The sequence below is a fragment of the Ranitomeya imitator genome, chromosome 2 (genome assembly GCF_032444005.1).
Source record: "Ranitomeya imitator isolate aRanImi1 chromosome 2, aRanImi1.pri, whole genome shotgun sequence".
Classification (NCBI taxonomy): Eukaryota; Metazoa; Chordata; class Amphibia; order Anura; family Dendrobatidae; genus Ranitomeya; species Ranitomeya imitator.
The window spans coordinates 768,806,891-768,819,609 of NC_091283.1; the positions used below are offsets into that span (position 1 = coordinate 768,806,891).

The window sequence follows — 12,719 nt, forward strand, 5'->3', positions numbered from 1 at the left end:
GGACAAAGGAACGTCAAGATCTCTGGAGATGGACTTGTAACCTTGAGATGGCCAATATTCAGCAATTTTGGTTCTCAAGTCCTCAGACAGTTCTTTTCTTTCAGTTCTCCATGCTTAGTGTGGCACAGACAGACACACAATGCAAAAACTAAGTCAATTTCTACCGTTTTTATCTGGCTTCAGGTGCTCAGGTGCGATTTTCATAATGCCGACACCTATTACTTGCCATAGGTGGATTTGAAACTGCATCACATGCTTGAAACAAAGCTGTTTATCTACAATTTTGGAAAGATGCCAACATTTCGGTCCGACCCATTTTGGGGGTTTTGTGTGAAATGATGTCCAATTTGCCTTTCTCAGTTTTTCTGTTGTTCCAATACACACAATGAAAATACACATGTGTAATTGCATTAGTTTTCTGGAACAATTTCAAAAGGTGGCAACACTTTCAGCTAAGACTGCACAGCTCTGAAAATACACGCACACAATTTTGCTAGGATGGCGAGGATTTCAATCCACACTAGCCTTGTACAGTGGAAGACGTATTGTCAAAAGTACAAAAAATACGGTACTCCAAAAGGACCTAATCTTGCAAATAACGGTGATATAGGGGAATATTTTTGAATACTTCAAAGTTTCACAAAAAAGTTGTGACTTTTTGGAAAATGAGCAGAACTTAGCCAGGATGGGGAGTGCGGACGATCAACTTACGCCACAATGTACTGTCGTCCACGACTGGAGCACGCTTCTTAATGAATTTTCTGCCTCCTATTTCAGAGCTTTCTTCATATAGACTGGCGTGCAAAACTTTATATATCTGTGGCCCTAGTTGCTAAATTTGGCACAAAATGGGCAATTTGTCATGGCTGCATGTTAAATATTCTAGTAGGTTTATATAATGTACAAATATGTTGCATCTGGTCAATCTATGCAGACTGTTTTTACACAATAATTACTATTTATCTGCGTTAATGTACAGCAGTATATGAGGAGCCTGACACAGGACATACCATGCTAACCGCACAAGTCTTATACAAATGCTCGCAATGGTCAGACATGTAACATGCAGAGCGGTCGCTGGGTTCAGTACACATTAGATCGGATCGATTTGATGAATGGGTTGCAATAAACATGCACAACAAGACTTGACTGTCAGACAGCCCATGCATTGAGCAAGCGGTAACTAAGAAATAAATAGTATATTAAATTCCATACCCCTGTGTTTAATAGATTTGGTGTGGAGACTGAAGAGAGACTGCCAGAACTGTCATCCTAATGAGAAAAACAGAAGTGAAGCCTTAGTGACACACCAAACATGGAGGAAAAGAAAGAGCAATCATAATGCCATCTGTGATAATAAACAAGTGTGTGAAATACTCAACAATCCTGATATATCTGCCCGCTCCCCACATCCTAACACATCATCTGTCTAGGGGACATCCTCCTGACCATAGGTTATTAACCTACAGTATGAGGACAGCCTACAGGGCGCCTGTGGGAAAACACAAGTCTAAATAAGCATAAAATAGTATAAACTAACAAAATAATCATCTAATCAAGGCATTGTTGCTCAGGTGACATTATATATAAAAATAACATCACTGGCCTCAGTCATTCATGCCCACGTGAAAGCTGTGGAATATGATTGGCTGAAGCGGTGACAGTAATGATGGATGTGATGTCACTGTGACAGCAGGAGAGGTGTTTGAATAGGCAAGCAATACTTCTTTTATTCCATTTTCTGCTTTTTACCCATTGGCATAAATCCCAAACAACCCCTTTAAGCTACTTCTGCACTATTACAGTAAATCTCTGTCTTGCTAAAGACCCCATGACTGCCCCATAGCTCTTCATTTACACTTTACCTTAAGAAAGCTGTTCGTCTTATGGCTATCTGTCAGTGTACCTCGTTGTATAGAATACTACCTAGTTTGTACCTTTTATCACACTTTATCATTTGCATGGTCACATTACTTCAGAACAGATCACAATATATTACTGTATTTTGCTCAGTATGTCCGGGATTTTTTTTTACCCCATACAACAAAGTTATTCATTAGAAATACACTGCTTGAACTGTTTTCAACATTAGTGATTAGTCACAGAATTATCCCCCAGTTACAAGGAAAGGAAGTGGTGTAGTGAAAAACTGTATCATCACTGTCTGCTGCCCTCATCCTGGCAGTGATATGGCGATATCCAGGCTACCAGCGCTCCGTTACTCCCACTACTGCTGGAAACCAGTCATACAATTAGGGGGATGACCATGTACCCTCCACCAATAGACGTTACAGTGATCACTACAGCCACATTACCTATGGAGTGCTATTCATGCTCATAGATGTCAGGCTATCTGTGGAGCTGCTCCGCGCTGCTGATAGTATGAAGACATCAATCCAGAAGGAGATTTAAGAATAGTGCTTTATTCAACGCATTTCAAAGTATTAAAGGAACTGGTCACCAGGTTTGGGCGATACGAGTTACGGCCCCCGCCTTTCAGGGCTGACATACAGCATTCTATATTGCCCCCGATCAGACCTGTAAGAGAAGAAAAACAACTTTTATCATACTCACCTGTCCGATGAGTGTCTTCTTGCGATGCCGTCCTCCTGCTTGCTTCATGTGGATGACGCGTCCCTGCACCATCCAAACGGGCTCCCTGGCATCGCGCTCCTGCGCAGGTGTACTTGTGTGCCCTGCTGAGGCTAGCGTAAAGTACTACAGTGCGCAGGCGCCGGGAAAGGTCAGAGAGGCCCAGCGCCTGCGCACTACAGGATAACTCCACCTGCGCAGGATCGCAATACCGGGGAGCGATGAGGCAAGCAGGAGGGCAGCATCACAAGAAGATGGGAGGCGCCAGACCAGGACCTGTGACCCCCATCGGACTGGACTGCCCCGCAGGTGAGTATAATGAAAGTTATTTTCTTCTCTTACAGGTCGGATCGGGGGCTTATCTACAGCATTAAAGAATGATGTATATAAGCCCTGAAAGGCGGTGGCTGTAACTCATATCGGCCAAACCTGCTGACAGGTTCCCTTTAACTACTTCTTCATCAGGAAAAGAACCATGTCTTCCTGACGAAGAAGCAATTAACACTTTGAAACGTGTTGAGTAAACCACTATTCATTAATCAACTTCTGGACTGACGTCTTCATACTATCAGCAGCGCGGAATCACTCCACAGATAGCCTGACATCTATGTGAACGGTCACCTGCTGACCCGTGGATCTGCTGCAGCTACCACTTATACTAAATGCTCAAACATTGGATCTATCAGGTTAGTGTAGTCTAATATAATTTTTTCCAGTATACCAGATGAGACCCTACTTGCACTCTTTTTCTCCTACAGTTTCTCTCCTTTAGTTAATTCTGAAAGGACAATGCTGCTGTAAACAGATCTCTGAGCAGAAGCAGCTTTATCTGGCCAGGAAAAGGACGGCCTATGGATGAGGAACCAGCACTGGAGCAGGAGAAGGCCACCTGGTTATTACGTCTAGAGACCTTACACATATTACATTAGAATAGGGCCTGTGTGGCGGACTCGCTGGGCACCACCAGCCATGTAAGAGCGGACGGAGTAACTTCTCACTGCAGCCATGTGCTGTAGGAAGCTGGAAGCTTGGGATCAATGGGGTGATGGCCAGCAATCACATGAGTCACAGCCTGTACAAAAATTACACATTCATATTGTTTATTGAATGCTTCATTTTTAAAGGTGGCCACCTGGTGCAAACAAGTGAATGGGTGACCGGATACTGATCAGTAAGGTCTCACTGGAACCTGCAGAATGAGGGACTTTAATAGAAGCTGAATGCAGCGGCCACGGCCCATTCCCATCTGCGGCTCCACTCGTTATCTAGGGAGCTGCCAGTAGAAGCCGAGCACAGTGCTCAGCAGGACCCCAGGAAACAATGGGCCCTGCCACTGGATTTAACGGGGAGAAAAGCTCCTCATTCTGTCAAATTGGCGCAAGTCTCCGCATCGATCATCCTGAAGAAAGGTTATAACTTCTAACTTCTTTTCACTGGACAACCCCTTGAAGCTCGATATTGCACATGACCGTACTACTGTGAAATTATATATATTATATTCTGTCACGTCTAATGTATCTATACACGCATTTTTATTGCATTTTTATTGCTATCTACACACACAGACATGAAAAAATATATGTCCAGGATAATATTCGAACGCCAAGCAAATGTAATTATTTTCATGGCTTTGCTGATTTGAAAAAAAATTGACAAAACTGCTGACAAAAAGGAGAAAAGGTCCCGTGCTATTGCTATAGAAGGACTGCACAGGAAAGCAAGAAGCATCTGTTCCTTTGAAGAGGTTTGCAAGGCCCAGCCCTGGGACACCCGAGATGCCTCCCACACACATTCCAAAATTCGCAATCATTTCCTCACCAATCTCCACAAGAAGCTAAAAACCTGTCCTATCTACACGGTAATAATCTCCATCTAGAGAATTTAGCTAAATGTACTCTAAGGGTACCGTCACACAGTGGCATTTTGATCGCTACGACGGCACGATTTGTGATGTTCCAGCGATATATCCGTGACGTTCCAGCGATCTCGCAGTGTCTGACACGCTCCTGCGATCAGGGACCCCGCTGAGAATCGTACGTCGTAGCAGATCCTTTGAAACTTTCTTTCGTCGTCTAGTGTCCCGCTGTGGCGGCATGATCGCATGGTGTAACAAAGGTGTGCACGATATTGTATACGATGTGCGCATAGTAACCAACAGCTTCTACATCGCACATACGTCATGAAATTATCGCTCCAGCGTCGTACATTGCAAAGTGTGACAGCAGTCTACGACGCTGGAGCGATATTGTTACGACGCTGGAGCGTCACGGATCGTGCCGTCGTAGCGATCAAAATGTCACTGTGTGACGGTACCCTAACAGTGGGGACCATCAGCGTTCATTACTAGGTATAGCACCAATCGTGTCCAACAGAAGGGGCGGATATTGACCCACTGTAGGAGTCGTTGGGCAGCCAGTACCACACCAAGTGAATGACGGCTATTTCCATAAACCGCTACGCAAAAGTGTAGCTACCATGTGGCGGATACAGTTGAAAGAAATGATGAGAGAGGAAGCGTCACGCAGCCCCTCCAATCATTCCCCCTCTGCGTCTGGTTTCACTGACGCAGACACTGACAGCGCGCAAGGATGTCACTACATCCCGCCAGCTGTGTGGGTGCTTGGAGGAGTGGGGGGGGATGAGGAGAGGTGAGTATTGTAATTTTTTTTTTCTAGGTAGAGCATTATACTATACTAGATGGTGGCCCGATTCTAACGCATCGGGTATTCTAGAATATGCATGTCCACGTAGTATATTGGCCAGCCACGTAGTATATTGCCCAGCCACGTAGTATATTGCCCAGCCACGTAGTATATTGCCCAGCCACGTAGTATATTGCCCAGCCACGTAGTATATTGCCCAGCCACGTAGTATATTGCCCAGCCACGTAGTATATTGCCCAGCCACGTAGTATATTGCCCAGCCACGTAGTATATTGCCCAGCCACGTAGTATATTGCCCAGCCACGTAGTATATTGCCCAGCCACGTAGTATATTGCCCAGCCACGTAGTATATTGCCCAGCCACGTAGTATATTGCCCAGCCACGTAGTATATTGCCCAGCCACGTAGTATATTGCCCAGCCACGTAGTATATTGCCCAGCCACGTAGTATATTGCCCAGCCACGTAGTATATTGCCCAGCCACGTAGTATATTGCCCAGCCACGTAGTATATTGCCCAGCCACGTAGTATATTGCCCAGCCACGTAGTATATTGCCCAGCCACGTAGTATATTGCCCAGCCACGTAGTATATTGCCCAGCCACGTAGTATATTGCCCAGCCACATAGTATATAACACAGCCCACGTAGTATGGTATATTGCCCAGCCACGTAGTGTATTGCCCAGCCACGTAGTATATTGCCCAGCCACATAGTATATAGCAGAGCCACGTAGTATATTGCCCAGTCACGTAGTATATTGCCCAGCACAGAGCCACGTAGTATAGAGACTTAAAAAATAAAAATAAACATATACTCACCTATAGCCCGTTGAAGTCCAGCTATACTTACCATCCGCCGCCTTTCCCGCTCTTCTCTACGCTCTCTGGACCGCTCCATTGCAAGCGGCAGCTTTCGCTCCCAGCGCTGGTGTGAGCAGGACCTATGATGACGTCGCGGTCACATGACCATGACTTCACGGCAGGTCCTTGTCGCACACCAGCCCTGGGATGGGAGCGGAAGCTGCCGCTTGCAATGGAGCGGTCCGGGGAGCGTGGCGAGGAGCGGGAAAGGCGGCGGAGGGTGAGTATAGCAGGTTTTTTGTTTTTATTATTTTTAACATGACATTTTTACTATTGATGCTGCATAGGCAGCATCAATAGTAAATAGTTGGGGACACACAGGGTTAATAGCAGCGGTAACGGAGCGCGTTACACCGCGGGCCGTCACCGCTGACATTAACCCTGTGTGAGCGGTGAGTGGAGGGGATTATGGAGCGGGCGCCGGGCAGTGAGTGCAGGGAAGTAGGGGAGGTACTAATCGGACTGTGGCCGCCGCTGATTGGTCGCGGCAGCCATGACAGGCAGCTGCCGAGATCCAATCAGCGAACAAATAACCGTGACAGAAGGACAGACAGACAAACAGACGGAAGTACCCCTTAGACAATTATGTATATAGATATGGAGGCCTATGGGGAGTGCATTATACTATATGGAGGCCAATGGAAAGTGCATTATACTATATAGAGGACTATGGGGAGTGCATTATACTATATAGAGGACTATGGGGAGTGCATTATACTATATGGAGGTCTATCAGGAGCGCAGTATACTATATGGAGGACTATGGGGTGTATTATGGAGGCTAATTAGGGGGCCATATTATAGTGTGGGGATTACAATGAGTGGGCTATCATACAGTGAGGGAGTAGTCATACAAGTGGGAGCTAATGTGGGGTCTTTGTACAGTATGGGGGCCATCATACAGTTTGGAGGTTACGATGGGGTCAGTGTATATATATATATATATATATATATATATATATATATATATATATATATATATATATATATACAGTGAGGGGGCACTATACTGTGTATAAGAGATAATCATACTGTGTAGAGGAAAGCTGTACAGGTGGTAGACTTGGGACATTATTAACCCCTTCCTGACCTTGGATGTCCCTAGTACATCATGGTTGGCAACGACTTACCGACGTTGGACATACTGGGTATGTCATGGTTAAAATACGGCACCGTGACCGCAGTCATGGTGATCGCATTATGTTGCCTTCTGTTTTTAACAGCAGAGCACTGGGACTCCGTCACGGGGTTTGGTGCCACCCCCCGTAACTACAACGAACAGCCTATCCAAGCGTTTTCAGTGTTTCAGGCTATGAAAATGCCTGAAACACTGATGTCCAGCCTATCAACGACGGCGTCATAAGGGCCAACTCTGATTGGTGCTATGGGACGCTGATTGAACCAGAGTGCACAGAGGTGATCTGATCTCAGTGTGACTGTTCTAAGCTAGAATGAGGAGCGGTCATACTGTCGGGCTGTGCCTTGTGACACCAAAGACTTTTTCAAGCCTGTGCCATCACAGCTGGTGCTGCTCCTGAAGAAAGAAGACATTCCTGATCCTTCCCTGCTCCATGATCTTTCCTAATCCACCCCAATCTCCCTCCGCACCCCTCTTCTTCCACCAATCACTGATCAGTACTTGATTGCTCAAGTTTTGGCAGTTATTTTATTGTTCATGTGATCTGCAGCTACTGAACGCTGATCAGTGACAAACCACTGATCAACATCTGTATTCGCTGTTTTCCAGGACCTTTTGGCCCCGCCTACCCCACCTCTTAGCAGCACATCCGTGCGTGCATCCTGCAACCGCTAAGCGCTGGTCAGTCGCAAAAATCACTGATAGGCCACTTGTGCTGTTTTCCTAGACTTTGCTATTTCACTGTCTCCCCTTTATCCTTTGAACCACCTCCGTGTGTGCGTCCTACAGCCTCAGATCACTGATTTTTGCATGCGTGCTCGCTTTTGGCCAGGACTTTTCGTTTTCCCTTTTTTTTTTATCCCCTTTTTGCACCACATCCGTGTAGATGCCCCAGGACAGAAAATGAACAAGTGCCCACAGTTACTGACCCCTTACGAGTCACAGATTCCAGATTTTGTGGCGCAATTAGGAATCCAATTTGACACCACCGACCTCACAGAAATAGACTTTCAAAGTCTTTTTCTCTGAGGATTTTGTAAACTTCATGGTGGCTGAAACAAATTTGAACACCCAACAATTTTTGGCCTAAAACACAACTACTTAATTTTCTAACTTGACCCCTGTAGACGCAGTAGAAATTATGACGTTTTCGTGCCTTGCTCTTCACATGGGGCTAGCGAAGAAGCCAGAACTTCAGCAATATTGGAATGTTTATGTTTTACACAACAATGTTCCATATGGCTATCACCTGGAAACTTTTAGAGGCCAGCCACAATTTTTTGCATTACAACGATAATGCACAGTGTCTGCTTTCTCCCAGAGATGACCCCAACTTTGACCGTGTTTTCAAGTTCGGACTCCGCAACAAATTTGCTGAGGTGCGCATTACCCAAAGGGACATTTGCGTGGATGAATCCCTAATATATTTCAAAGGGAGGCTCATATTCCAGTAAGACGGCCAGTTACGGAATTAAACCCTATAAGCTGTGTGAGAGTACATCAAGGTACATCCACAGGTTTAGGGATGGGAAGGGCATCCAGATTCAACCCCCTGAATGCCCCCTGTCCTTGGAGTGGGAAAATTGTGTGGGATTCGCTGCACCCACTGGTGGATCAAGGTTATCACCTCTACGTATATAACTTTTATACCAGCACCCCACACTTCTCTCTCTGCGTGATCTACCACACAACGCTGTGCTGTCTGCAAAAAATCAGACACGCCTCCCTGAGACAAAAATTGGGAAGCTGCACAGAAAGGGTGAGAGCAGAGCCCAATGTAGCGACAACATGCTGGTGGGCAAGTACAAAAGGGATGTCCTTTTCTTGACCACTACACATGGTAATGAAAGCAACCTCACTGCTGTAATAAGTACCTCTACACAGATCACCAAACCAGACTGTGTACTGGGGTACAACAAGAACATAGCTGGAGCTGATCTCTCTGATCAAGTCCTCCAGGCATACAGCGCCATGGAAAAAGACAAAATGTGGTACAAGAAGCCGAGCGTGCACATCGTACAGACGGCATTGTACAATGCTTTCCTTCTATCACATTTACTATGTGCAGGCCAGACCGGTAGGTTGTACCTTCAGTTCTAGGAGGTAGTGATCGAGGCCCTAATCTTTGGCATTCAGGAAGGAGAGGGTCCCAGTACTTCCGGAAGTGAAGGTGCTCGTATCGTACCAGGCCAACATTTCGCCGGTGAGGTCCCTCACATCTCAGAAAAAGGAAAGTCATAAAAGAGGTTCCAAGTGTGTTACAGAAGGGGGATACATAAGGACACTGTTTGGCAATGCGACACCTGCCCCGACAAACCTGGCCTGTGTATAAAAGAATGTTTCACACTGTACCACACCTCCATGGACAACTATATTCATTTCTGACTTGAACAACTCACGTACAGTACACAATTTAAGTATGCAATTACATTATAAAATTCATACAACAGGAAAACACTGGATCAATTTCAATATAGGGTCACTTGTGGGGGCTCTCCACCGTTTAGGCACATCAGGGGCTCTCCAATCACGATATGACGCCAGAAGAACATTCTATCAAAGTCTGCATTCCAAAGTGTCACTCCATCCCTTCCGAGCCCTGCCAACAGTAGTTTTCTCCCACATATGGGGTATCATCATACTCCGGAAACATTGCACAACAAATTTGGGGGTTAATTTTTTCACGTTACCCTTGTGAAAAATTTTTAAAAAATGCGGCTAAAAGCACATTTTTGTGGCAAAAATGTGTTTTTTTTTTTTATTTCCACGGCTCAACAATATAAATTTCTGTGAAGCGTCTGTGGGTTCAGGTGCTCAATACACATCTAGATAAGTTCCTTGAGGGGTCTAGTTTCGAAAATACTGTCACTTGTCTGGGATTCCACTCTTTGGGCACACCAGGGGCTCTCCAAACGTGACAAGGCGTACACTTAACATAATTCGGCGTACTCGGGAGAAATTGCACAACAAATTTTGGATTCCATTTTCTCCTGTTACCCTTGTGAAAAAAAAAAAAAAAAAATTGGGTCTAAATTATTTTGTCAGAAAAAGTGTTATTTTTTTCCTTCCACATTCCATTCATTCCTGTGATGCATCTGAAGGGTTAATAAACTTCCTGAATGTGGTTTTGAGCACCTTGAGGGGTGCAATTTTTAGAATGATTTAACTTTTGCGCATTTTCCGCCATATAGGCCCCTCGAAGTCACTTCAAATGTGATCGAAATGAAACGCTCCAGAGTTATTAACTCAAAGTGACACTGGTCAGAATTCTAAAATGTGGCCTCATCAGGAAGGTGAAAACAATCTTGGGGGGGGGGGTAGAGGGGTTAAAAGCTAAGTGGGCACTTATTGTTATAGGGGAACTCAGGTTATTGCGACTGTCAAAGTGACACTGAGGACATTATTACTTTCTAGGTAGCAAAATGTGGGCACTGTTTTCTAATTATTGTATTCTAGAGGGTTCTTTTACCAGGTAGAGGCACACAGTACCACGCAGTTGGTGCACTATTAGGGGCACATACTGCAGCAGAGGGGTATCAGCAGGATGAGTAGTTTGTGCAGGTTGGGTATAGATGGGGACGGTGCCTGAAGTGTGCGAAATTCAGATGTGTCTTTTTTAGAAGACATAAATAAACACTGTGTGCACTGCTATATTGTGGTGCAGAGACTAGGTTCCCAAACCATCAGTAATTAATACAAAAGTCTCGCACTCAACTTAAATCTCATTGATTGATAGATTTTATTGGTGCAAGGTAGCACTGGAAACGTTTCAGCCCTTATCGAGCTTTCATCAGTCACTACAATGTTTGAAGAAAATATACATAAAAAAACAGTGTGTAAACCAAAAATAACAGCAACCAAATATGTAAAAAACAAAGTATATACAAAATCTCGCAAGATTATACAATAGCCAGAGACCTATATCATAAATTCATTAGATGTGTTACGTAGCAGTAAGAACACGCATATAAATTCTCGCTCGATATGAATTATGGTGGATAAAAGAAACACACATACCGTGCTGTGCCTTATAATGTGTACCGATTATATCATAAGTTGGGATGCAGATCGTACCTGATGCCTAGTACAGCATGAGAGAAGGATTTAATAGCGGTATAGTGTGGACCAGGAACAATAAAGCCCTGATAAAACGGACACATACTTACAGCCAAATGACTGCTAAGAAATAAGATGGTGATCTTGTGTAGTATACGAAAACTACAGAGTAGAAGAGCTGTGAACAAAGGTAGGGGAGAGAGAAGAGGTTCATAACCCTGTATAACGAGGCTGCATGGTGTGCTAGCAACCCAATGTGTGCTTTACCTTATACATGTAATGTAGGCGGTAGGAGGTGATGACCTCAAGGGCGGCCAGCATAAGAGCAGGGGCTACAAGGGATATAATAGAAATCAGGGAATAGGGGAACAACAAGTCCATATGTATCCACTAAGAGGGTCTGTAACAGGGAGCGATATAACATACCTGGAGGGAAAAGCCGCCTGAATGCGGGTGATATCCCCTGAGACGCGGAGTCCACCGCTAGTCTGGGGTATGGGAGGAGAACCGCGCTTTTTTAAGCCCAGCATTGACATAGTGATAGGAGCGCCGAGACCGGAAGTGACGTCAGAAGTCCCGGTCAAAGCGGAAGTTAATGGCCGTGCGTTTCACTGCGTGGATATGCGTTCCACCAGGAAAGCGCTGTAATGGATGTGCATTAAACTAGTATACAGGGCTCACGGGCCGTGTCGCCATTGATAACATTAGTAATGATGCGTAATAAATGTATATTTGGTGTGGACTGATAATGGTGTATAGGGTGGGAGGGATGAAAGGAGGAGTAATGGGAGGAGAATGGTTGCAATGTAAAGGAATATAGCAGAGGATAGACGGGGGCTATTTAAAGGAAATGGTACTGCATATTCCATGATATATGTTACCATAATATAGCACTGAGATGTGCGTGTTATACTGAGACTTTTGTATTAATTACTGATGGTTTGGGAACCTAGTCTCTGCACCACAATATAGCAGTGCACACGGTGTTTATTTATGTACACTTTACCCATACGTGTTAGCACGCTATATAGCCATGTCCACACTTCCCACGTTCTCCTATAACGCAGAAGAAACCGCTAACATTCTCGCTCGATCACAATTATCTAGTGATTGTCTGTTAACACCGCCACGTGAAATACGGGGGCGTGATCTTGAACGTGAACTCAGATCCCAAACCAATCTTGAACTCCACTGCGCTACCCTGTCAGAATATATAAGAGTACAAAGAATCCCAAGGGGACTACTGGCTCCTCTGCGCCCTACACTATTTAACCCCTTCATGACCGGGGGATTTTTCGTTTTTCCGTGTTCGTTTTTCGCTCCCCTCCTTCCCAGAGCCATAACTTTTTTATTTTTCTGTCAATTTGGCCATGTGAGGGCTTATTTTTTGCGGGACGAGTTGTACTTTT

The 12,719-nt window shown here is 44.9% G+C and overlaps 1 protein-coding gene across 2 annotated transcripts in view; it reads right to left on the reverse strand.

Moving 5' to 3' along the window:
• Positions 1-12,719, reverse strand: part of TBC1D12 (TBC1 domain family member 12) — a 130,863-nt gene that overhangs the window by 40,689 nt on the left and 77,455 nt on the right. The window contains exon 3 of one of the 2 annotated variants that reach the window (XM_069753457.1): positions 1,216-1,272. The exons of the other annotated variant lie outside the window; for it this stretch is intronic. Coding sequence (XP_069609558.1) covers positions 1,216-1,272 — 57 coding nt within the window. The remainder of the gene's footprint in view (positions 1-1,215; positions 1,273-12,719) is intronic. 2 annotated transcript variants of the gene reach the window in all.